The sequence below is a fragment of the Microcaecilia unicolor genome, chromosome 4 (genome assembly GCF_901765095.1).
Source record: "Microcaecilia unicolor chromosome 4, aMicUni1.1, whole genome shotgun sequence".
Lineage (NCBI taxonomy): Eukaryota > Metazoa > Chordata > Amphibia > Gymnophiona > Siphonopidae > Microcaecilia > Microcaecilia unicolor.
In genome coordinates, this window is record NC_044034.1 from 328,932,559 (window position 1) to 328,955,491 (window position 22,933).

A 22,933-nucleotide genomic window follows, 5' to 3' on the forward strand; every position below is an offset into this window, starting at 1 on the left:
GCGATGCCACCTCACAAGTGTGCCACCTGAGTCCCCCGCCTCGGGTGGCCTAATGGTAGGGCCGCCACTTCAAACACCCCTCTATACTCCTCCTGTCCCTCCAGGTAACAGTATGTACAGTGTAAAATTTCATGCATACTTTTAACCAAAGCAAGAGGTCAATGCAGTAAGCTGCACAACCCATGAGCTCAATGATTTTCCTATGCTTTATCTTACTCCCAATGCAGGAAGAAAGATTAGTGTGGGAAAATCAGTATAAAACCACTGCACTAAAAGGTAGTTTAGTGGGAATGCAAATTACTGCATAGTAAATACCTCCCAATGTAAAACACAGCGCTAAAATCTTATTACAGTTGACTCATTTTGCAGCACTGAGTTTTTCTGTCACCCCAAGGCTGGTATAAAGATGCAACGTAGGAGCAGAGAGTGATCTGAGGTGAAGTGCGGTACTTTAGCTCAGATTCTGAACTAGGCAAAGTGGGCCACTTAGACCTCATAAATATCCTTGGTGGCCCAATAGGATCCCCGCCACCCCATCTCTTGACCCCACAAATGTTGATAGCCCAAGATGACATCACACACGTGCAGAGAAGGGCAACAAAAATGATAAAGGGGATGGGACGACTTCTTTATGAGAAAAGGCTAAAGCGGCTAGGGCTCTTCAGCTTGGAGAAAAGGCGGCTGAGGGGAGATATGATAGAGGTCTATAAAGTAATGAGTGGAGTGGAACGGGTAGATGTGAAGCGTCTGTTTACGCTTCCCAAAAACACTAGGACTAGGGGTCATGCGATGAAGATACAAAGTAGTAAATTTAAAACGAATTGGAGAAAATGTTTCTTCACTCAATGTGTAATTAAACTCTGGAATTCGTTGCCAGAGAGTTGGTAAAGGCGGTTAGCTTAGCGGAGTTTAAAAAAGGTTTGGATGGCTTCCTAAAGAAAAAGTCCATAGACCATTATTAAATGGACTTGAGGGAAAATCTACTATTTCTGGGACAAGCAGTATAGAATGTTTTGTACTTTTTGGGGATCTTGCCGGGTATTTGTGACCTGGATTGGCCACTGTTGTAAACAGGATGCTGGGCTTGATGGACCTTTGGTCTTTCCCAGTATGGCAATACTTATGTACTTTATGGCCCATGCCTCCTCTCCCCCCCCCCCCCCCCCCCACCTCAGAGTTGTGAGGCAGAAGTGATGGCCACTCATTCTTACCTCTGTAAATGGTGGCACCTGACACACGTAGAGTCAGTCTGCCAAATAAGAGAATCTGCTTATTTGGCACAGTCGACCAGATAAAGCGATGATTCCCTTACTTGGCAAACTGACCTTGCACAATGCATACTGACACACCGTGTGGAGGGCAGATGCCACCATTTTTCAAGATGGCAGAGCAAAATCAGGAGAAAGTGGGTAACACTCCTGTCATAACTCTGAGGTGGGCCTGAAATGTTCTGGGGAGTAAGGGGTTCAGAATGGGAGGAATGGAGAAAAAGAACAAACAAACATACACACACAATCTCCCTTCATGTTAGTTTGTGAACCAATCTCTACTCACACTCTGACAAAAGGGAGATATTTACTTCAGATTCAGCAAACAGCTGCATCTTGCCATTATTCTATGTGCTGTTTTTTTTTGTTTTCTTACATGCACACTTTTTAGTGCAGTGGTAGTTTGCACGCCATTAGTTTACTGCATTGGGAGTAAAAATATTTTTTTAGTGCACCCATTAGAATGCCGTACGCTGGAGCTTAGTGTTTTCTATATCAAGAACATAAGAATTGCTATATTGGGTCAGAGCAAGAGTCTGTCTAGGCCAGTATCCTGTTTCCAACAGTGGCTACTCCAGGACACAAGTACCTGGCAGAATCCCAAGAAGTAGCAAGATTCCGCCCTACTGACCAAGGGATAAGCAATGGCTTTCCCCAGATCAATAGCATGGTTTATGAACTTTTTCTCCAGAAATGTGTCTTCTCTTCACGCTCTCTCTTCACAGGCCTTTCGCTCCGGAGATTATTTTCCTGTTTGGGGAACATGTCTGGGTCTCCAGCTTCTCACAATCCTCACAGCTGGGAAAAACCTGCTATCGGATACCCTGGCAGAAAATGTCTCTCTTCCTCTCAATCTGACAGAAGGTGAGTGCCCATGACCCCTGCCAGATCTGGATTCCTGAAAGCAGTTATCTTCCGCCATTGTCACTACATTCACATAAATCTTCTCCTCAAGTCATTCTGTTGGCTCCCTATCCATTTTCATATATTGTTCAAACTTCTCTTACTGACTTACAAGTGCACTCATTCTGCAGCTCCTCAGTATCTCTCCTCTCTTGTCGTTCCCTACACCCCTCCCTGGCAACTGTATTCATCAAGTAAATCTCTCTTATCTGTACCCTTCTCTTCTGCCAGCTCCAGATTTTGTTCTTTCCATCTTGCTGTACCATATGCCTGGAATAGACTTCTTGAGGGTCAATGTGTCTTTTGGCCCTGTTCAAATCCAGGCTACTAGCCCACCATTTGTGAGGCTGTTTAACCCCTTATTCATCTGTTCGTTCATTCCTAGAATAAATTAAGCCCTCAATCTCTTACTTGTCCTGTTTGTCTGTCTTGGATAGACTGTAAGGTATGTTGAGCAGGGACTGTCTCTAATATGTTTGTGAATGTTTGGTAGCACTGTAGAAATGATAAATAGTAGTAATTGTAGTAATCACATTTAAGGAGAGAATTTCCTGACCATTAATACCTAAGAGTAAAGAAATCCAGATTATTTGGGTTCTGGATGAGGACATGATGATATTAGTTAGTGAGCCAAGAGCACTGGGCCTACAGGAACAAATCCTTGTAAATTGGCCCCTTGTATGTGCAATTCAGTCTGCTGCCTCTGTCGTTATGAGCTTCAGAAACATATTTCAACATACAAGAAGGTAATACTCAAACTGCCTTTTGAAAGCTGCACATATACTAATGACTTGCAGACTTTACATCAGGATTTTGCTGGAAACAGTACACACAGACTGATAATCCAGTTTAGGTGAGTTTTTACATCCTGCCTTAAATGCCCTTGGAGATATCCCCTCTCCATTTGGTAAAAATTGTGCATTCTCTGGGACCCCATCCATGCTTTTAGTTGGATTGATTCAAGGCACATTTCAGACAGTTTTGAAAATTGCCCTCCCAGCTGACTTGAGAAGACCAGCAGGCACTCTGGGCTTAAAATCAAGCAGGGCTGTGCAGTCAGGACACCAAACCTTCGACTCCGACTCTTCTATTTTTCTACTGTCCAATTCTAACTCCAGCTCTGACTCCGACTCCAACTCCTACTGATATTAGGCTTTACATTTTTTGTTTTGGGTCTAAGTACTGGTAAATATACTTTAGATCCAGGGCAAAGATGTGTATCTATAGGTATAAAATGATAAATTTACCAAATATTATAATGTTGTAAGTTTTTATTTTGAAGCTGGAGTCAGAATCGGTACATTTTTACCAACTCCACAGCCCTGAAATCAAGACAAGAATTATTGAATTTCTTTTATTTGAAGTGGTTTTGATGTGGATGGATGTTCTAGCATGGTCTTGAATTTATGGATGTTTGTTGTAACCCACACAGAATTTATAGATAATATGGGATAAAATTTGTTAAATAAATAAGAATTTATTAAATCATCTCTGATTAGCATGATTTTGGAATTCTCCTTCCAGATGCTGTATCTAGCCGAATGTTTAGTGACTTCCCCCCAGATTTGCTAAAAGCCATGTCCCAGGAGAAGCTGACAGCTAACTTTCACCATTATGGAATCGGCACCCAGGAGAGTGGAGAAGGGTCTTGTGCTTGGAGGGGCCTTGGTCTGGTGATGGAGGGGTGCTGGGACTCCTGAGCCTGCATCTGAATAAACCTTTAGAACATCACTGCAGTGAGGGCTGACCTAGGCTTCACACACCCTAGACTGGACTTTTCTTTCCTCAGCCACTGGGGTCCACTACCCTATCTCAGGGTTCACTGAGAGGCAGTGCTGCTGTAATAGAATTACCACAGTGAGGGGGTTTTATATAAACGGCGCTCAAACATCGGCACCGTAAAAAAATCAGCGCCAAGCTCTATTCTATAGAGGGCACACTGAGATGTGTGCCCTTTATAGAATGGCGTTTAGAGCTGATTCCTGCGCCTAACCGTAGGCGCCAACATTTACTCCTGCTAAAACCTGGCACAAATGCTGTCGCCTAATTTTCAGGCGTTGAGCACGCAAATCATAGTATTCTATAACATTGTTCCTAACTTCTAGGAACGCCCCCTGATCTGCCCATACTCCTCTCATGGCCACACCTCTTTCTGAGTTGCACGCTAGAAACGTTAGGCACGGATGTTATAGAATAGCGTCTATGGCAGACGCACATGCAAAACCAATTATTGATTGTTAACACCTCATTAATTGATTTGCACGTGCATCTGCCCAGCGTGCGCAAAATTGTGCGCCTAACTTTTGGTGACCTATATAGAAGCTAGGGGTGACTGTGTAATTGTCCTGTTCCTCACTTGAGTTACGCTGTCTTTTACTGTGTTCCTCATTGCAGGTGTTTAAGGCCAATGATAAACTGCGGAAATTTTACTCTGTACTGTCTACCAACACAGACTCCCTGGGAAAGGAGTTTGTCTCCACCATAGAAGGTAGGGATGGCAGCTTCTGCCTTTTACGTTAATCATGATGGTCAAGAGAGGATAAGTGGGCAAGTGGGAGACGGGGAACAAGTTAAAAAAACTTTTCAGACAGATCGCTGACTGTGTGAACATATCTTTTAAATATACTCGCTCAAGCTCTACAGCTGTGTGTACACACATGCACACAGATAACTAGGAATGGAGGAGTAGCCTAATGCAGTGGTTCCCAAAACTGGTCCTGGAGGCACCTCAGCCAGTCAGGTTTGCAGGATATCCACAATGATTATTCATAGGAGAGATTTGCATGCAGTGAAGGCAGTTCATACAAACCTCTCTCATGAAGTCCACCAGACCTCCAGCCCCCCCCCGTGTTGCTGTCGGGGGGGGGGGGGGGCACTAGGCCACCAGGGCCTTGCCTTTGGGGGGGGGGGGGGTCCCATGGACATCCAGCTGAATGTTTGACAGGTTCGGGCTTTTGACAGCTCGGACCTGTCAAGCAAGTGTGGGAGGATTGTGCCTGAGCATATGCCCGGGCACAATCCTCCCGAACTTTCTCCAGATGATCAACGCTAATAATGCACCTAAATTTGCATGTTATTAGCATTGATCATTGGGGAGTTAATTCCCCGCACTGTTCCAGTGCTATTTTTAGGGCGCTGCTTCAGAACAGCATGGGAAATTGATCATCAGGTCCTCGTTTCCATATGAATTATGTTATGACTCATTAAAGAAACAGCTAAAGTCTTAGAGGTCAATATTCAATGTGATTTAACCAGCCAGAAACAGCTCCTGGCCAGTTATATCACCTGATCGGGGCTAACTGGTCATTTCAGTTTCACTTAATCAGTTAGCACCACTGAAAATATCCAGTTAGTGACAAACTGAAAAACTAGCTATTTTGAGGGCATTCCAAGGGGTGGAGTCAGCACTTAACCAACCAGGTTAACCACATCAATAGGACTGAGTTTTATGCATCCTATCTTTATGCGGCGTCCCATGGCTGGTTAAGTACTGAATGCTGCACTTAACCTGCTATGTGTTAGCTGGCTCCGGAAACCCAGAATTTTCAATGTCGGTGCTTAGACATGGCCCGGCAGTGAATTTCTGGGTTTAGTGCTAATGACCGTCAGCACAACACTGACCGCTGTCGGTTGAATATTGAGACCTTGGTTTTTTTAAAGGATATTTAAAAGAGGTTGTAGTTTAGTGCTGGGATATTGAGGAGTTTGCAAGTTAAAATTACATAACTATGAATTTTTTTTTCCTGTAACTCACCTTGGGCTCCTTTTGAGTGATGCTTATAATCAAATACTATAATGTGGGGGTCGTGGAGACGAGGAGTGTGTCAGAGTTTAAGAAAGCATGGGACAGGCATGTGGGATCCCTTAGGAAATGAAGAGTTAGTGGTTACTGAGGGTGGGCAGGCTGGATGGGCCACTTGGCCCTTATCTGCTGTCATATTTCTATGTTTCTGTGACATGGCCACCAGTGGTCCTTTTTGGGTATTTCACATGCAGCGGCATACCGAGGGTGGGGCGGCGGGGGCAGTCCACCCCGGGTGCATGCTGCAGGAGGGGTGCAGGGAGCAGTCACGCGACTGTGAGCTCTGCCGGTTCCCTGCTTCCTCTGCTGTTACGTTCTGTTCCGGGGCAGAGGGAACCGGCGGTGCCGACAGCTGTGCGGCTGCTCCCTGCACCCCAGCAGGTAAGAAGAATGTGCCGGGGAGGAGGACAACGCTGTACCTGGGGGTGTCATGCTGCACCCGAGGGGGGGGCGCAGCGGTGATCCGCCCCAGGTGGCAGCCAACCAAGGAACTCCACTGCTCACACGAAACCACTTGGGAGCTGTGCTGGGCTGTAGGTCAATGCTTCTCAACCCTTTACTGTGGAGGCACACCCAGCCAGTTAGTGAATATACATAAGAAAAATCTGATTGCAATAGATCCCCAATATATTTATTTATTACGATGTATAACTGCTTTTATAAAGAGATTCACCCAAGGTGATGTACAGCTTGACATAAAACTTACAATTTTGTTAACATTATAACAATAGTAAAACAAACAAACAAATTTGGAAATGGCAAACTGAATCCCAGTAATAGGGCTAACGTGACAGTATGAGAAATATACACATTGAACAGCACTGTAAAGCTATCCTATAATAGAAATATGGTAGTTGTCAGCAGAATGTGAATTATATCATAATAGGCATGGAAAAACATTCATGTATCATGATGTCACCACAATACAAATGAAGCACCTTAATAGGCACATTAGAACATTCAGATGATCCCAAGGGCAACCGGCATGTATGGAGCCCAACTGTTAACGGGGGGGGGATGGGGCGGGTTGTGAGTTTCAACTCTGAGATTGGGCCCTTGGTTATAGTGGCAGGCTGTAGTGAGCCTTCTTTGCCAAGGCACACGGGGGAGGAGTTCGAGCAGGTGAAAGACTTGGGAAGTATTCTGCCCCATGCCCTGCCTTTGCCCGATTGGGCAGGATAAATTTTAAAAACTTGCAGCGGAAAGGACTCCTCCAATATGAGCCTTCCCTCTACCTATAAAGAGAGGTTTGGGCCACAGGCTTCAGAGGCAATTGCCTCCAAGCCTCAGGATTCCTTCCTGTTCCTTTGAGGCAGCTAGCTCACTAGTCCCATCCACTCTCTTTGTTTAGGCTCATGGTTTGTTGCATTTCCTTTTTTTACAGCTTGGGGGGGGGGGGGGGGTGCCCAAGCTAGAAGTGGTTCAAAGGAGGTGTTTTGAGCAAGGCATTAACTATTAGGCCTAAGTATACAATTTTGTCCTAGAGGTCCAGGCTTGCTTTGATCTGGCTGTTTATGGCGGGGCATACTTTACTTATACTTTCTTTGATTGTTTACATGGACTCCTTGATGACAATGGTGGGCAGTCCCCTTGGGTTTGCTTTAAATAAACTTTACATGGTTGCTTGGGTTACATAGAGCCACATTTTCAATGCACATAGACTTACAAAGTTACATGGGTTACTATGGAACTTTGTAAGTCTAATTGCTTTGAAAATGAGCACCTTAATCTTTAGTAAAAAGCTGCAGCCTGGGATTCTTTTATTTATTTTTTTAATTTAAATTATTGCAGTAATGTTGAAACAGGTGGGAAATCAGGAGACGAAAGGCAAACTTTGGTTCCAAACAAGGCAACTTTATTGCTAGCAAGTGAACAGCACCGAGTAGTCTCGGGACACTGTGTGTCATAAATCATCTGACACTTACATTTATACTTCCCCACTGGGCCTGCGCATTTGGCCCCTTACACATCACTACTGGCATGCGCAGTAAACATTTGTAGTTCTTACAGTACAAAATTGTAGTCCCAGTACGTACTCACGTCATAACACTGAAATGATACTGGCAAGAAAAACGAAACTTAGCAGCTTATTGTTCACACACAATACTCCTTTCTAGCACAGGAGATAAGGTTCGGCTCAGGAATGCAGGGGGTGTCAGCACCCTCCAAGGTCGCGTTGCTACATGCAAGCTGGTCTTGTATAGGCCTTGCAAACTACTGTTACAAGCTATATGTCTAATAGTCCTGCATTCTGTCCTTACATTAGTAAACAGCAACCTTCCCTCGTTAGTAAACAGTAAAACTGGATAAGGCACAAATGTCCAGTGCAGTAATAAGGTGTGGCTAACCAGCCAAAAGCAGAGGTAGAGTGCATAAGTATAAGTCCATCAGTAGGCACAAAACATGAGGTTGTCCTGTTGTTCAGCAGTATTCGGGTAGCATTAGGCGTTCCACTCCTTCATTCCCCCCTTTTGATACTTGAACATCCATTCTGGTGGAGAGTATCACCTCCATGAACCCTGAAAAGGAAAGAAAGGACAAGGATAGTCAGCGAGGGAGGCAACAAGCGAGCCCTAAGCCCTTGCGCAGCCGTTGGTTGCTTCGCCGGGGTTGAGACGGAGGGCCCCTAGTGGAATCACCCCCCCTTTGTATCCGGACTTATGCTGACACAAGGGTACTGGCCCATTAAGTGACTCAGGAGGTGAAAGGTGCACGTCAGCCACAAGGTGCTTCATCGTCAGCTTCATCAGACTGGGGAATGGGGGAGTACATCTGGAGAGCCATGAGCTGGGCAGCAGCCCGGCGGTCAGCGATGCTTTCCATGGTGGAGCGGAGACACCTGAAAACAAAGGGAAGAGATAAAGGAATTAGTAAACAGGACAACAAAAACAGGCCACCCATGACAAGGAGGCCTTGCAGGCTCCCGGAGGTTGGCAACCAGCTGGTTAGGGAGGAAGTCCAGTCCCACGCGCTGTTCCAGGTCTGGACGGGGACGTGGGCTAGTTTGACCATCCGGTCAGTTATCTCTTTGATGACATGGCTCTGGTCATCAATCTGTAAGCAGCAATTACTGAGGTTAAACTTGCCACACACCCCGCCCTCCTGGGCTAGGAGGTAGTCAAGAGCCAAGCGATTTTGGTAAACTGCGGTAATGAGCTTAGTGTTTTGTCGGGCTAGGATATTGAGGGCAAAGGCCGAATCGTTAGTAAGGATTTCGAGCACGGCCTGTAGACGAATAATACGATTCAGCATATAGATAGGGGTTCGGTACCCGTATGTACCATCTTCAGCCCATGTGGCCGGTCCATAGTAATGAATGATGCGTTCTGGCGGCCACTCGTTGTCTTTCCAGTCTCCAATTTGGACTTTGGGCTTGGTATCTAGGAAGGACCGTTTACGTCTGGCCGGGTTATCTGGCCCCTTTTCCACGTATAGGGGGATACCCAAAGTTTCGCCAACTCGCAGGGGCAAAAGGAAAAAGCTAGGTCGAACAGTGCCCAAGAGACAGGTACCGTACCAGCGGGCCGGGAGCTGTTCGTAGGCCCTGCGCCCGCAGATATAGTAGTAGCCCTCCGGGGCTACCCACTTGAGGGAGGCGTTTCCTCCGTATGTCCATGTCGTGTTCAAGGTGGGTTCTGTCCAGATAGGCTCCGGGGCGGGCAGGTTATCCGTTTGCCACCAGGTTGTCCGGCTTCCATTATACTGTAGGACCCCCGTGCAAGCAGAATCTCCCACTGGTACAGAGTACCGCTTCGATGGCGCTCGACTAGCGCAGAGGGTGCCTATAATATTTGTTCTCAGGGCCCATTCGTACGGCTTCGGCCGTTGGGGAAAGGTAATGTTAGTGGTGTTGAGTGCATCCCATGTGTGTTGTCGGATCTCTCTCGCTTCCCAGGGCCATTGTTCACCCATGTCGGTGCCTCCACAGACGAAACAGTTGGCAATTCCGAGGGAGAGGGCAATGTTTTCAGCCAAGTTGAGGAACATATTCCGGGCTTCTGGGGAAATGGGGAATTTAGTCTCGGTCTGTTCAGCACGAGCGATTTCATCGAATACGTCTTGGTAGCCGACGACAGTAGTCTGGTAGTGCGTAGGAGGCTTCGTCTCGAGACTCTGATATATGGTAATATATGTCAACGGATCCATTCCTCCGCCGTCAATGCCGAGGCCCCACGTCCCCCTCCATGGCATGTCGTGTCCTCGAATGGGCCAGTCTAGGGACACATAGTTACCAGAACCTCGACGAAACTCGCCCAGGCCGGTACATCCGGCATATCCTCCTCCCGTATAGGCACATACTCGGTCCCAGCCCGAGGCTCGAGTGTCGCCGGCGCATGGGAGCCACACCCACGGGGAGCAGCATCTCATGTCTGGACTGAAGGGGCAGATATACTTGTGGTCGTTAACATATGCCTTACGCCAACTCTGGCTGCCACACTTGCGAGACCAAGGGTGTTTGTCCATGGCGGCACAGACGTCGAAGGTTAGGGTTGCTACAGTTTGGATGCCACCGACAAGGATGCGAGTGGAATTTATGTAATACAGAATGCCATCTCCCTCGACTCCCGGAGGCCCGGCCACATACGCAGGGAGTCCTATGCTGAGGGTGACATTGTAGTATCTCGGCTTGGTAGGGCTATGGCAGATAGTGAGATTTCCTTGGAGGCATCTGTGGAACTGTTGGAGGCCATTCGGAGTGATGAGGGCACAAGTCGGGAGAAGCCGACAATCGCCTTCCGGGGGCTGCGTCTGGTGAATGAGGGTGGTAACTAGGTGATATCCTCCCTCTATACGGTGGCGCACGAGGCGCAAGCATTCAGTGCAATTCAGGCTCAGAGTGGCAGGATAGCTCGGGACTGCACACAGGAGAAGGAAGATGGTCAGCATTATATATGTGGTGGGAGGTATCCGAGCTTTTGCAGCAAGAAGATAATGAGGCCCACGATGAAGGCTGCGATAAACAGAGAGCCAAAAACGCAGTGGGTCCAGAAGCTGATTTCCTGTTGTTGGGCAGGCATGAATCTGGTGGTTCACGTCTTTCTCAGAGTCAGCCGTAAGGGAGCGTCAGGATGTTGGTGCGCAGTCCAACGCTTCAGGGTGCTGCTAGTGGGAGCAGCAGGTTTCAGTCGGGTCCAATGTATCCACACTGGGCTTCCTGCAATTTTAACAGCGGTTGAGGTCGTTAGGAGAACAAGGGAGGGCCCCTTCCATTTGGGCTTTAGGCAGTCAGATTCATCCCACTCTTTTACCCAGACCTCATCTCCTACCCTGAACCGATGTGTGGGACTGGTGAGAACCAAGGGAGCTACTCTTTCAGTGTATTTCTGGATGTCTTGCACTACCTCATGTAGTGCTTTCATCTGTTTCACTAAGGAACTCTCGCCCTGTATCTGCAAGGAGTCGGGAAAAGAGGGTAGTGGTGGTGGCCTAGCATACATCATCTCGTAAGGAGTAAGGCCGGTAGCCTTGGGGGTACACCTAAGATGCAGCAAGGCCAGTGGGAGCAGGTCGGGCCATTTGGCTTTTGCTTCTTGGCATAGCTTGGCTAGCTGGTTCTTCAGGGATCGGTTAGCCCTCTCCACTACTCCACTGCTTTGGGGTCTCCAGGCACAATGCAACTTCCAATCGAGGCCCAGTCTCGTACTGAGCTGTTGTGTAACTTCGCTGGCGAAGGCGGGACCGTTGTCAGAGTTTATTTGCTTGGGGAGACCGTATCTGGGTAGGATTTGATGCAGCAGTAGGGAGGTGACTTCTTTAGCCATTTCCGTTCTAGTAGGCTGGGCTTCAATCCATCCGGTGTAGGTACACACGGCGACGAGGATAGCTTTGTAGCCTCGTGCCGGGGGCATGTGTGTGAAGTCAATCTGGCATACGTGGAAAGGGCTGGTGCCTCGGAGAACATGTCCTGGCACAGGACCGGGCCCCGTTCGAGGGTTGTTCCGGGCACAAGTTGCGCATCGGCTGGAAGCGTTTTTGGTCCACAGGGATAGTTTGTTGATGTAGTAGGTCTTCTCAAGTAAGCGCCCCAGGGCGTCCCTGCCCAGGTGGGTGCGGTCATGAGCCTCCTTGGCCACCGTCCAGGCCAAGGCTTCGGGTATCCATATGCGCCCATCCTGTAGTATCCACCAGCCATTGCGTGACTCCAGACCCTCTTGTTGGGCCCATTCCGTTTCTTGGGGGGTGTAGATAGGGGTCTCCGTAGGGAGCTGGACGACGAGTACGGGGTCAGAAGGGTGAGAGGAGTGGGGGAGCTGACTTGCCCTTTTGCAGCGTCGTCTGCCCGCTGATTTCCCCGGGCGATAGGGTCCGTTCTCCCGGTGTGGGCCCTACAGTGCATCACAGCCACCTTCTTCGGTTTCCATACTGACTCGAGTAACTGGCAGATCTCAGCGGCATTTGCAAGTCCTTTCCCCTCAGCTGTCAGAAATCCCCTCTCCTTGTACAAGGCTCCGTGCACTTGGAGGGTGAGGAAAGCGTATTTGGAGTCGGTGTAAATGTTAACAACTTTTCCTTCAGCCCACAGGAGGGCTTTGGTGAGGGCGATCAGCTCCGCTTTCTGGGCTGACGTTCCGGGCGGCAGGGCCATAGCCTCGATCACATGGTCCTCAGACACGACAGCATAGCCAGCTCTTCGAATTCCCTCTATCACCTGGCTGCTTCCATCGGTAAAAAGGGTGATACCCCCTTGCCAGGGTTGGTCCTTCAGGTCAGGTCTGCTCGAGTGCACAGTGGCCATTACCTCCTCACAGTCGTGGAGTGGTGATTCAGGGGCCGGAAGGAGGGTAGCAGGATTAAGGTTGGTTGTGTCCAGGATCCGCACCTCCGGATTTTCGCACAGGAGGGCTTGGTATTTGACCAATCGGGAGTTGGTCATCCATCTGGGTCCGTGGCTCTCGAGTAGGCCGCGGATGGTGTGGGGTGTGGTCACAAAGAGTGTCTGGCCAAACGTGAGTTTATTGGCCTCGTGTATCAGCAGACAGGCCGCCGCAATGCTTCGGAGGCAGCCCGGCCATCCTCGTGCCACGTTGTCCATGCCCTTGGAGAGGTATGCTACAGGGCGTTGCCAGGTGCCGACCAGTTGGGTGAGGACTCCAAGTGCCAATCCCTTCTTTTCGTCGATGAACAAGTGGAACGGCTTAGTCACATCTGGCAGTCCGAGCGCTGGTGGGGCCGCAAGGGCATCCTTAAGGTCCTGAAGGGCTTTCAGTTCGCTTTTCTCCCACCGGAGATCTTGGCCCTCGAGTTCAGGCCCCTTCAGTTTGGCATACAAACTGTGGGTCAGGATAGCAAAATTGATGATCCAAATGCGGCAATATCCAGCGGCTCCGAGGAGTGCCCGCAATTCCTTCTTATTCGCAGGGGTGGGTTGGTTGCGGATAGCTTGGGTTCGGGGGGTACCGAGCCTTCGGGTTCCTTCTCGGAGGCGGAAACCCAGGTATTCGACTTCGATCTCGCATATCTGGGCCTTTTTGCGACTGGCCCGGTACCCCTGGGCTTCCAGGGTTTTCAAGAGGTAAAGGGTGGCTTCTGCACAGTCCGTGTACGTCTCACGGGCCACCAACAGGTCATCCACGTATTGGACGACCGGCCCGTACTCGTCTTGGTACGTTTCAGGTCCTGGGCAAGCTGGTCACCAAAGAGGGTGGGGGAGTTCTTGAACCCCTGAGGAAGCCGGGTCCATGTATATTGCTGCTTGGTTCCCGTCTGTAAGTCTTCCCACGTGAAGGCAAACAATTTCTGGCTGTCGGCAGCAAGGGGGATGGAGAAGAAGGCGTCCTTTAGATCAATGACACTATACCACTTGGTCTGGGATGGCACTTGGGCTAAGATGGAGTAGGGGTTTGGTACGAGGGCGACTATGTCGGCTACCTGGTTGTTGACTTTCCTCAAGTCCTGGACGGGTCTGTATTCGGATGTTCCTGGCTTCTTGACGGGCAACAATGGGGTATTCCATGCGGATCTGATTGGTTTAAGAACCCCCTGTTGAAGAAGTTTCTGTAGATGAGTGTGCATACTATGCCGGGCTGCATAGGGGACGTGGTATTGTCCTTGGTTGACAACTTGAGCATTCGGTTTGAGCTCAATCCAAATGGGGATAGCGTTAACGGCCAGTCCTCCGGGGTTCACTTCTGCCCATACATCAGGCACTTCATCCATTATGGCTCGCCTCTGCTGGGCAAAAGGGGTATTCTGGTCGTAACGGCAGTCGCCAGGTCCTACAGTTGAGGGAGCGTGTAGTCTCCATTCTTCTCTTACTGGACAGATAAGTGTTACTGGCCGATCTTCAAAGCGAGCTTCCACTTCACCCGTGGTCTTGAACTTCAAGGTGGCCTGGAGCTTACAGAGCAGGTCTCGACCAATCAAGGGGACTGGGCATCCAGGGATGTGTATGAACTGATGAGACACCATCGTCCCTCCGATCTGGACTTGGCGCTCCTTGAGGAGGGGGGCCGCAAGGGATTTCCCGGAGGCTCCCACAATTGGTATAGTTTCTTTCGTAGCTGGGGCTATGGCGGTGGTGATAACAGATCGCTGGGCCCCCGTGTCTAGTAAGGCCTTCATAGACTCTGTCCCCACCCGAATTTCCACCAGAGGGTCAGTGGGGACTCTGCCCTCCCGGTTTCTTCATGCTGTGCTGTCTCGGGTAGCGTCCACAGCCATCTGCCATTCCCTCCGGTCATCCCGTCCTCTATCTCTTCGGCCCCTTCCCCGGCCTCGTCTGGGGGCCCCTGTACGGTCGCCCGCCTCCTCCTCTCTCTGCCGGTCCCATGGTTCCTCTTCTCTCGGGCTGTCCCGTATCTCCTCTGGACAATCAGCCCACCAGTGTCCTTCTTGTCGACAATTTGCACACTGGTTACGTCCTATAGGGGACCGCGTTCCTCTTGTTCTTCTGCCCCTCCCCTTGGGTCTAGACCTCATCCGTTCTTCCAACACTGTGGCCAACACATCTGCCTTCTCCCGCATCCGCCTGGTCGATTCCTTTCGGGCCTCCGTCTTCTCTTCCTGGTCGCGATATCCGAATACGCGATCCGCTATAGCTTTCAGTTGGCTGAGGCTCATCCCTTCGAACCCCTCCGTTCTCTGCAGCTTTCTTCGTATATCCGGTGCTGACTGGCTAACAAAACTCATAACCACGGTTGGGAGGTTCTTAGGGTCTTCGGGGTTTATCGGGCTGTGCCTTCTGAATGCCTCCATAAGTCGTTCAAGGAAGTCCCCTGGACTCTCGTCCTTTTGTTGGACTACACTGTGGATTTTCCCCATGTTGGTAACCTTCTGCTTCCCTTTCTTTAAGGCGGTCAGATACGCCTGCTGGTATCGGCGGATAAGGGTTTGGCCTTCAGCGGTTCGGTAGTCCCACGTAGGGGCAGCGATGGGCGCCTCCGTCTCTATTAGGTTCTGTAAGTTGGCATGGGTCGGGTTCGCATCCCGGACGGCTTGCTCCATATTTTGTTGTAAAAGGCGGCGTTCTTCAGTGGTCAGGATGTGGGCGCTCAACTGCCTGAGGTCTGCCCAAGTCGGATTATAACTGTATATAATGCCTTCCACCAGCTCTACCAACTGCTCGGGTTTCTGGTCGTAGGACGGCCCATGGAATTTCCAGTTGTACAAGTCGGCACTTGAGAAGGGAACGTGGCTATAAACTGTTGATTCAATGGGCTGGCCCCCCCCTTCCACCGGGTTAGGGGTATAGGTGGTAGATTGTCGAACTGGAAATAAGTTAGTGGCTCCCTCTTTCCTGCTCGAAGGGAGGGCATTGCGCGGACTCGATTGGGGGAACCGAGTAATGTTCTTCACAACCCGTTTACTCTTCCGTATGGTTGCGGGGCCCGGTGACTCAGGTGAGTCCGGACGGGACGTCTCTCCGGCCTCCGACTCTGACCCGGAAGCATCAGCGTTATCCGGGCCCTCCTCCAGGCTCGCGATGTCGGGGTATATCGGGGCATACGGCGGTGGCGCGATGTCGTCTTCGTATGCTTCCGCCGTAGCAAGTATCGGGGCCTTTGGAGGCTTCTTTTTGGGCAACCCCTGAACTTTCCCTAGGGTTTCCTTTGGGGGTTTCATTCTAGAAAGTGTGCTGGTCGTACTGGGCGTGGCTCCTACCTTACCAATGGTAGCAGGGGGCGTGGTCTCAGTGGCTTCAGCGCTAGGGGCGGTAGGCCGTATGGGGGCGGTCCCTGCGGCCTTCTGAACGGCAGCGGTTGCCGAGCTTTGGAGAGCGAAGGCATGGGTCGGCAGGGCCTTAAGTTTAGTTTTCCGGCCCTTTCTCTGCTTTACCACCATGATGGCGGCCTTTTCTACCTTCCGTTGGGCCCAAGCCGGCGGGTCCCGGACTACATCCAACCACGCTTCTATATATGGGATGTCCTCGGGACAGCCTGGGTTTCCCTCAACTATAACAATATTCATGACCGCCGCCACTTTTTCATACTCGAATGACCCTTCCGGGGGCCATCCAGCAATTCCTAGCCCTGGCCACATAAATTGACATCTCTGTATCATCCCGGCCCTGCTACATTTATCTAGGTCGAACACTTCGCTAAAGTGTTCCGTCATTAAATCTAACGGTGAAGACCCAACCCCGCCCATCCTAACCTGAGTGCCAAAGGACAGGTGACGGACAAAGGGGGAAAGGGGAGGTGGAGGAGTAAGGGGTCTCGTTCCACCAGACACAGAGGGTCAACACTCGGCCTGACCAGGACGCGGTCGCCCGGCCTGGAACTGCAAGCCCATTCACACACTTTCATACGCCACAAGAAACCCTCCCGTTCGCCGCTCGGTTTCGTCGCCGGAGCCTAGTGAGTTTCGGGACCTAGTCGTATACCAATAGTCCGTATTAGTCACTGGCTAAAAGAGGGTGATCACGCCTCTTCTTCGGTCCTTACTGGGCCGGTCACTACGTAGAGTATACTCGCCTGTCCGCCGGGGTCGCAGGCTGCGCCGTCGTACGCTTCTTTCTGAAATAGAAAAGGTGCCTTGCCGGAACCACACAGCCCCCTCTACAGTCAGGCGGAGTTGATCGACCCTCCTCCGGGAGATGGACGCTGAAATCAGCGGTGGCCACTCACCACCTTCTCGGGTGGGGATCGATAACCCGACTCGACCGCAGTGGGGGAGGGGAAGAATATAATCCGATTCCCCTTTCTACTTCTGTCCCATCTGGGTCGCCAATGAAACAGGTGGGAAATCAGGAGACGAAAGGCAAACTTTGGTTCCAAACAAGGCAACTTTATTGCTAGCAAGTGAACAGCACCGAGTAGTCTCGGGACACTGTGTGTCATAAATCATCTGACACTTACATTTATACTTCCCCACTGGGCCTGCGCATTTGGCCCCTTACACATCACTACTGGCATGCGCAGTAAACATTTGTAGTTCTTACAGTACAAAATTGTAGTCCCAGTACGTACTCACGTCATAACACTGAAATGATACTGGCAAGAAAAACGAAACTTAGCAGCTTATTGTTCACACACAATACTCCTTTCTAGCACAGGAGATAAGGTTCGGCTCAGGAATGCAGGGGGTGTCAGCACCCTCCAAGGTCGCGTTGCTACATGCAAGCTGGTCTTGTATAGGCCTTGCAAACTACTGTTACAAGCTATATGTCTAATAGTCCTGCATTCTGTCCTTACATTAGTAAACAGCAACCTTCCCTCGTTAGTAAACAGTAAAACTGGATAAGGCACAAATGTCCAGTGCAGTAATAAGGTGTGGCTAACCAGCCAAAAGCAGAGGTAGAGTGCATAAGTATAAGTCCATCAGTAGGCACAAAACATGAGGTTGTCCTGTTGTTCAGCAGTATTCGGGTAGCATTAGGCGTTCCACTCCTTCAATGTTAAGAATGTTATGAGGGCTGGTGACCGAGGAGGGTGAGTTTCTCGCATCCCCTATTAAACAAAGTCATGATGCCAATGCTGTTTGTACAATACAATGAAACATCTTAATAGGTAGCTGAGGGGCAAGTGCAGTTGCGATTTATAGTCCGGAGAAGTGAAGGCAAATTATATGAATAAGATATGAGGAACATACAGGGTAGAGTAAGGTAACCTAGGGGTAAAGTGAGTGGCTATTCAGTTGCTGCTTATATTAAAGGTTTCAGAGAGGAGCCAAACTTTTACCTCCTTCCTGAAATAGAGGTAGCTTTGAATTTGGCCTAGCCCCTCTGGGAGAAAGTTCCAGACTGTTGGGCTACTCCTGAGTAGGCTCGCTGGCAATTGTTACATTGTGCAATTTCTTTTGATGAGGGTATACACAGTGAGGCCTTTAAAGCCTTCTCAAAGAGCATCAAAAGTATGTAGAGAGCTAACTTATTCTTTAGGTACTCTGGCCCATTTTGTCTGAGCACTTTGAAAATCAAAACCTGGCCCTGTATGGTATTGGTAGCTACTGCAGTTCTTGCAGGAAGAGTGTGATGGGGTCATGCTGCTTGCAGCGGTTGCAGCCCTCTTATCAGTCATGTTGCAGCATTTTAATTAGTTGGAGCTGGTGTAAACCTTTTGGTTTGACCAATGTACAGAGCATTGCAGGAGTCCAGTCATGAGGTCATCATGGCATGGACCACTGTGCTCAGAATATATATATATATATATATATATATATATATATATATATATATATATTGGAGAGAGAGATTTTATAGTTGTCTCAGGTGACAGCTTTTAAATATTGTTTGAATTTATGGGATCAGAGTAAGTGATGAGTCTAGCAGTATCCCACAATTTCATTTTTTTGAGAGGGTTCATACTTTTTTTTTTTGTTACATTTGTACCCCGCGCTTTCCCACTCATGGCAGGCTCAATGCGGCTTACATGGGGCAATGGAGGGTTAAGTGACTTGCCCAGAGTCACAAGGAGCTGCCTGTGCCTGAAGTGGGAATCAAACTCAGTTCCTCAGTTTCCCAGGACCAAAGTCCACCACCCTAACCACTAGGCCTTCCCAAAAGGTATTTTGAAATAAGGTATTTGTCCATTTGCTTAAGGAGCCCACAGAATCTCTGTTTTACTTGGGTTCAGGCCAGAGACTTAGCGAGGTTTTGACGTCAGGGGGACCACAGGGAAGGCACATGAGGCAGCAGCACACATAGAGCTATAACCGCGCATGCAGCTTCATTTTGTTCGCAGCCAGGTCGGGGAGGCAGCAGTGTGAACTCGTGAGTGAGGGGTAGGGAAGGGAAGCTAAGTTTTTATGGTTCCTTCAGGGGGTAGGGAGGCTTAACCTATGGCGCATAGGCACCAGTTTCTTTGAAAATTATGTTTGGGGAAGTGACTGCTCCCCCTGTGCCCCCCCCCCCCCCCCCGAGCTACGCTTCTGGTTCAGGCATCTCCTTTGTGAACCTGATTGTTCAAGTTTGTTATGCCAGGACTGGGAGATCCTGCTTGAGGGTGGCTGCAGCTCTCTGTGAGGTCTCTTCCTCAGCCTGCTGTGTGTTGTTTCCCTGCAGGGAAGGTGTATCCCATGTATGCTGTACAGTGGCACCCTGAGATGAATCGCTTCGAGTGGAAGAAGGATCTTGCCTACCCACACTCTAGAAACGCTGTGCGACTGTCTTCCTTCATGGCAGACTTTTTTGTAAATGAAGGTAAATTCCTGGGGAGGCAGTCAGAGGTCTGGTACGTTCTCTTGTCAGGTTAGAGGGTGAGTCTGCCAAGTTTCAAACTATGAATAAGTGATACCAAGCAGCACTGCCAAAGTCACTTAGCTCCAGATTGCAGGCTTCGCTGAGGAAGGACTTTTCAGCCAGTTGCTTCCCAGATGGCAGGAGGACACAGGTTAGTGTATGATTAAAAACCAAGCAGGTTCACCCCCTCCACTACCACTTACCAATCTCCTGGCGGAGTTATCATTTCTTAATCTTGTGGTTGGTGTCAGATACTGAGGTGAGAATGGGTGACCAACTGTAAGCATATCAGTAATGTACATTTTCTCACAGTCAAGCCCCTGATGTTCCACTACCTTTTGAGCAGTCAGTAGCAGGACAAATGGGCATATGTGACCTAGGTATATGGGCTCTGCTTTCTGAGAGGTAGGAAAAACCCCTAGGGAGATCTCATGGGCTCAAAGCTTCTTCTGGTTCCCCCCCCCCCCCCCTCAAGAATTCCCTAGAACTGAATACTGGTGGGAGGGTCCTTACTTATTATCTGCTGTTGTCACCACAGCCAGGAAGAGTGCCCACAGCTTTACCAGCCCAGAAGAAGAGGAGGCGGCTCTGATTTACCACCATCAGCCCATGTACATTGGAAATTTCTATGAACAGGTCTATTTCTTTTAGAAGCTCTGTTGTCCTGGATCTGGAAACCTGGCAAGAGGAACGCTGGCTTGAGAAGACTGCTCCCCTCCCTGTAACAGAACCATGCACCAAACAGAATTCCTACCACTCCCCCCCCCCCCCACCAGGGATTTTTCCAGGTTCAGATACAAAATTTGCATTTTGCTCCAAGGTGCTGCAGGCTGGGGTTTGCGCAGGAGATCACTGGAAGACTGCACTGGGGATTATGGGCCTTACAGGAGCGCAGACTCCACTTAAGAATTTGAGAAAAGTGCAGCCTTCCATACCACCTACTCCTGGATCGAATGACGGAATTCACAGAATAATATCTGTAGTTTGATATTACTTAGCTGTGCTACAATTTCAATTGGGGTCCTGTTTCCTTCGGGTATATAATCCTAAGCAGACAGGGCTGCTGTGAACTAATAAGTATTGTAGATGTTAAGAGGATATTACAGAGGCCTGCTTAGAAAATGACAGGTTTCAGAGGTAAAGGTGCCTCCTTTCACCCCTTATCCCGCTCTTGGAAAAGGTGACACTGCTCATTAATACTCCTCAAACTACAGTCTCACACTGCCTCTAACACCTAGATCAGTTCAGCCAAATACAAACCACTTAGAAACCATTCCTTCCAGTCCAGTTAACCTGAAACACCTTATTAGAATAATTTTGTTGTGTACAACCATTTTGTATCTAAGCATGTATTTAAATTGATTTTTTTTCTAAATGGTTTCCCAGGGTAGACCTGTATATATATTTTTACTATAAGGTGTTCCACAATCAGAACTATGGATGGAGGAAGTGTAGAGGGCAGCGGATGCAATCTTTGCTCGATTGCTTAAATACATTCACCTCCTGTGCCTGAGAATATTTGGTGTCCTGTGGCCAGGACCGACCTAACCATTAAGCAAGACTAGGTGGTCACCTAGGGCAGCAGCTTCATTTGAGCAGCAAACAGCAAAGGCAGGCAAAGCAAAACAATTATGGCTGTATTGAGTATTCAATAGACAATGGTAGGAGGATCACCATAAAGGACTCCAAAGCATAAGGACACCAAACAGATGAAGAGGAATCCAGTAAAACTTATATGGAAATATAATGTTTAATTTTTACAAAATATTTCTAAAAGGCAAGAAAAAGACCTCAAAATGCCCGACTGCTTACTTTCCATTTTCAGCGGCTTTAACTGGGAGCGTGGTTAAGGACCAGTGATTGAATTACGGTGACTGTTTATAAGCAATCTTATTGATGGGTTGATTGTCACCAGTCTGAGGTCCTTTTTTCCCCCCTTCCATTATTTTTTCACTATCTTGCAAATTGTTTGATTAGATCCACTATTTTTGTTGCTGTATTTCCAAAAGTGGAGCGGAGTTTTTCCCATTTGTGCTACCAAAAAGATTTTAGCAAATTTTATTCTTTTTTTGTAAATTTTTTAAAAATATATTACCACGCTCAATGGTAACTTCAAATTTTATTTGGTTCTCAAAAACCTTTACCAATTCTTATGAAATGCTATGAAGCAGCCATTTTCACAAATAAAGTAAAGTCAAGCACTTATCTGTTGCCCGACGGTGGCCCCATCCGTTTCGCTTACAGGCTTTTTCAAGGGCTGTGCTTCGACAGAGAAAGCATTGAAAACATTTTTTTCCTCTCTCTTGTTCTGATCATGGCTTAGTGCTGCTTCAAAGTTTTACTGGATTCCTCTTCATCTGTTTGGTGTATTGAATATTCGTATTTGATTTGGCCCCAAATAGTGCCCCAATACATTATTCATATTTGCCCGACTAGTGATTTAAATCTGAATCAACTGGGGCTCTACTGTGCTAAATCCTACTGAAATAAACAATTGATGTCTGATTTCACGTTGCTTCTTTTATTTGTTATGTTAAAGCTCAATGCTCATTATTTGTATTCGGCCAAACAATTTCACTCCTAGCCTGTTCTCCACTCAGGATGAGGGGGACAAGAAGGAATCAACTCACAGAAAATAGATAAATAGATGTGGCTCCAGAGGATGTGTGAGAAAGGAGGCTGGCACTATGGGTGTCTATGAGAGAATCGACACTGGGAATAGTGGGAGAATATGAGGGGGATTTTGGCCAGAGGTGTGTGAGGAGAAGAGAGGCTTGGAGAGGGGGAACATTCATTCATTAATGGAGGGAGAGGAAAAAGATTGATGATAGGGGGATAGGATGGGGTTAGAGGTAGGAGTATAGCTATCACTGGGCCCAGCAAAATGCTCAGGGCCATGCTCACCCCCCCCCCCCCTCCCCAGGTTCTGGCATCTCACCCCCCATTCCCATTCCAGTATCCCCCGTGACCCTCAAAGCCCACAGCGGCCAGCCAGCAGAGAGAGCGAGGTACACAGACTGCCTCCGACCAGCACCGCCAGCGCCTTTCCACTGCCATGGCCCGCCTCTCTGTCATCACTTCCTGTGGGTGAGATGCAGCATTGGAAAGACTGGCACTGGCAGTCATTCACAATGTTCACTTATCAAACACTCATGGAGATCTGACAGATGTCCACTCTTGAGCTGTCTGTGCTGCAGCTGTATTCATAATTTAACACATATCAATGCATGGATCTCTGATAGAACTGCAGTTGGGGAGAGCGGAGGAGGTTACTTGCATGGAGTGGTGGTTGGATCCCTAAACAGAATAGCAAGAGGATGGGGGTGCCTGCACTGGTAGACA

At 48.7% G+C, this 22,933-nt stretch overlaps 1 protein-coding gene across 1 annotated transcript in view; it reads left to right on the forward strand.

Moving 5' to 3' along the window:
• The window catches only part of LOC115469379 (gamma-glutamyl hydrolase-like), a 38,762-nt gene extending 16,666 nt beyond the window's left edge, over positions 1 to 22,096 (forward strand). The window contains exons 5-9 of the mRNA XM_030201963.1: positions 1,994 to 2,132; positions 3,696 to 3,802; positions 4,566 to 4,659; positions 19,415 to 19,552; positions 20,130 to 22,096. Of these exons, the coding sequence (XP_030057823.1) occupies positions 1,994 to 2,132; positions 3,696 to 3,802; positions 4,566 to 4,659; positions 19,415 to 19,552; positions 20,130 to 20,242 (591 nt within the window). The 3' untranslated portion in view covers positions 20,243 to 22,096. The remainder of the gene's footprint in view (positions 1 to 1,993; positions 2,133 to 3,695; positions 3,803 to 4,565; positions 4,660 to 19,414; positions 19,553 to 20,129) is intronic.
• The last annotated feature ends 837 nt before the right edge of the window (positions 22,097 to 22,933 follow it).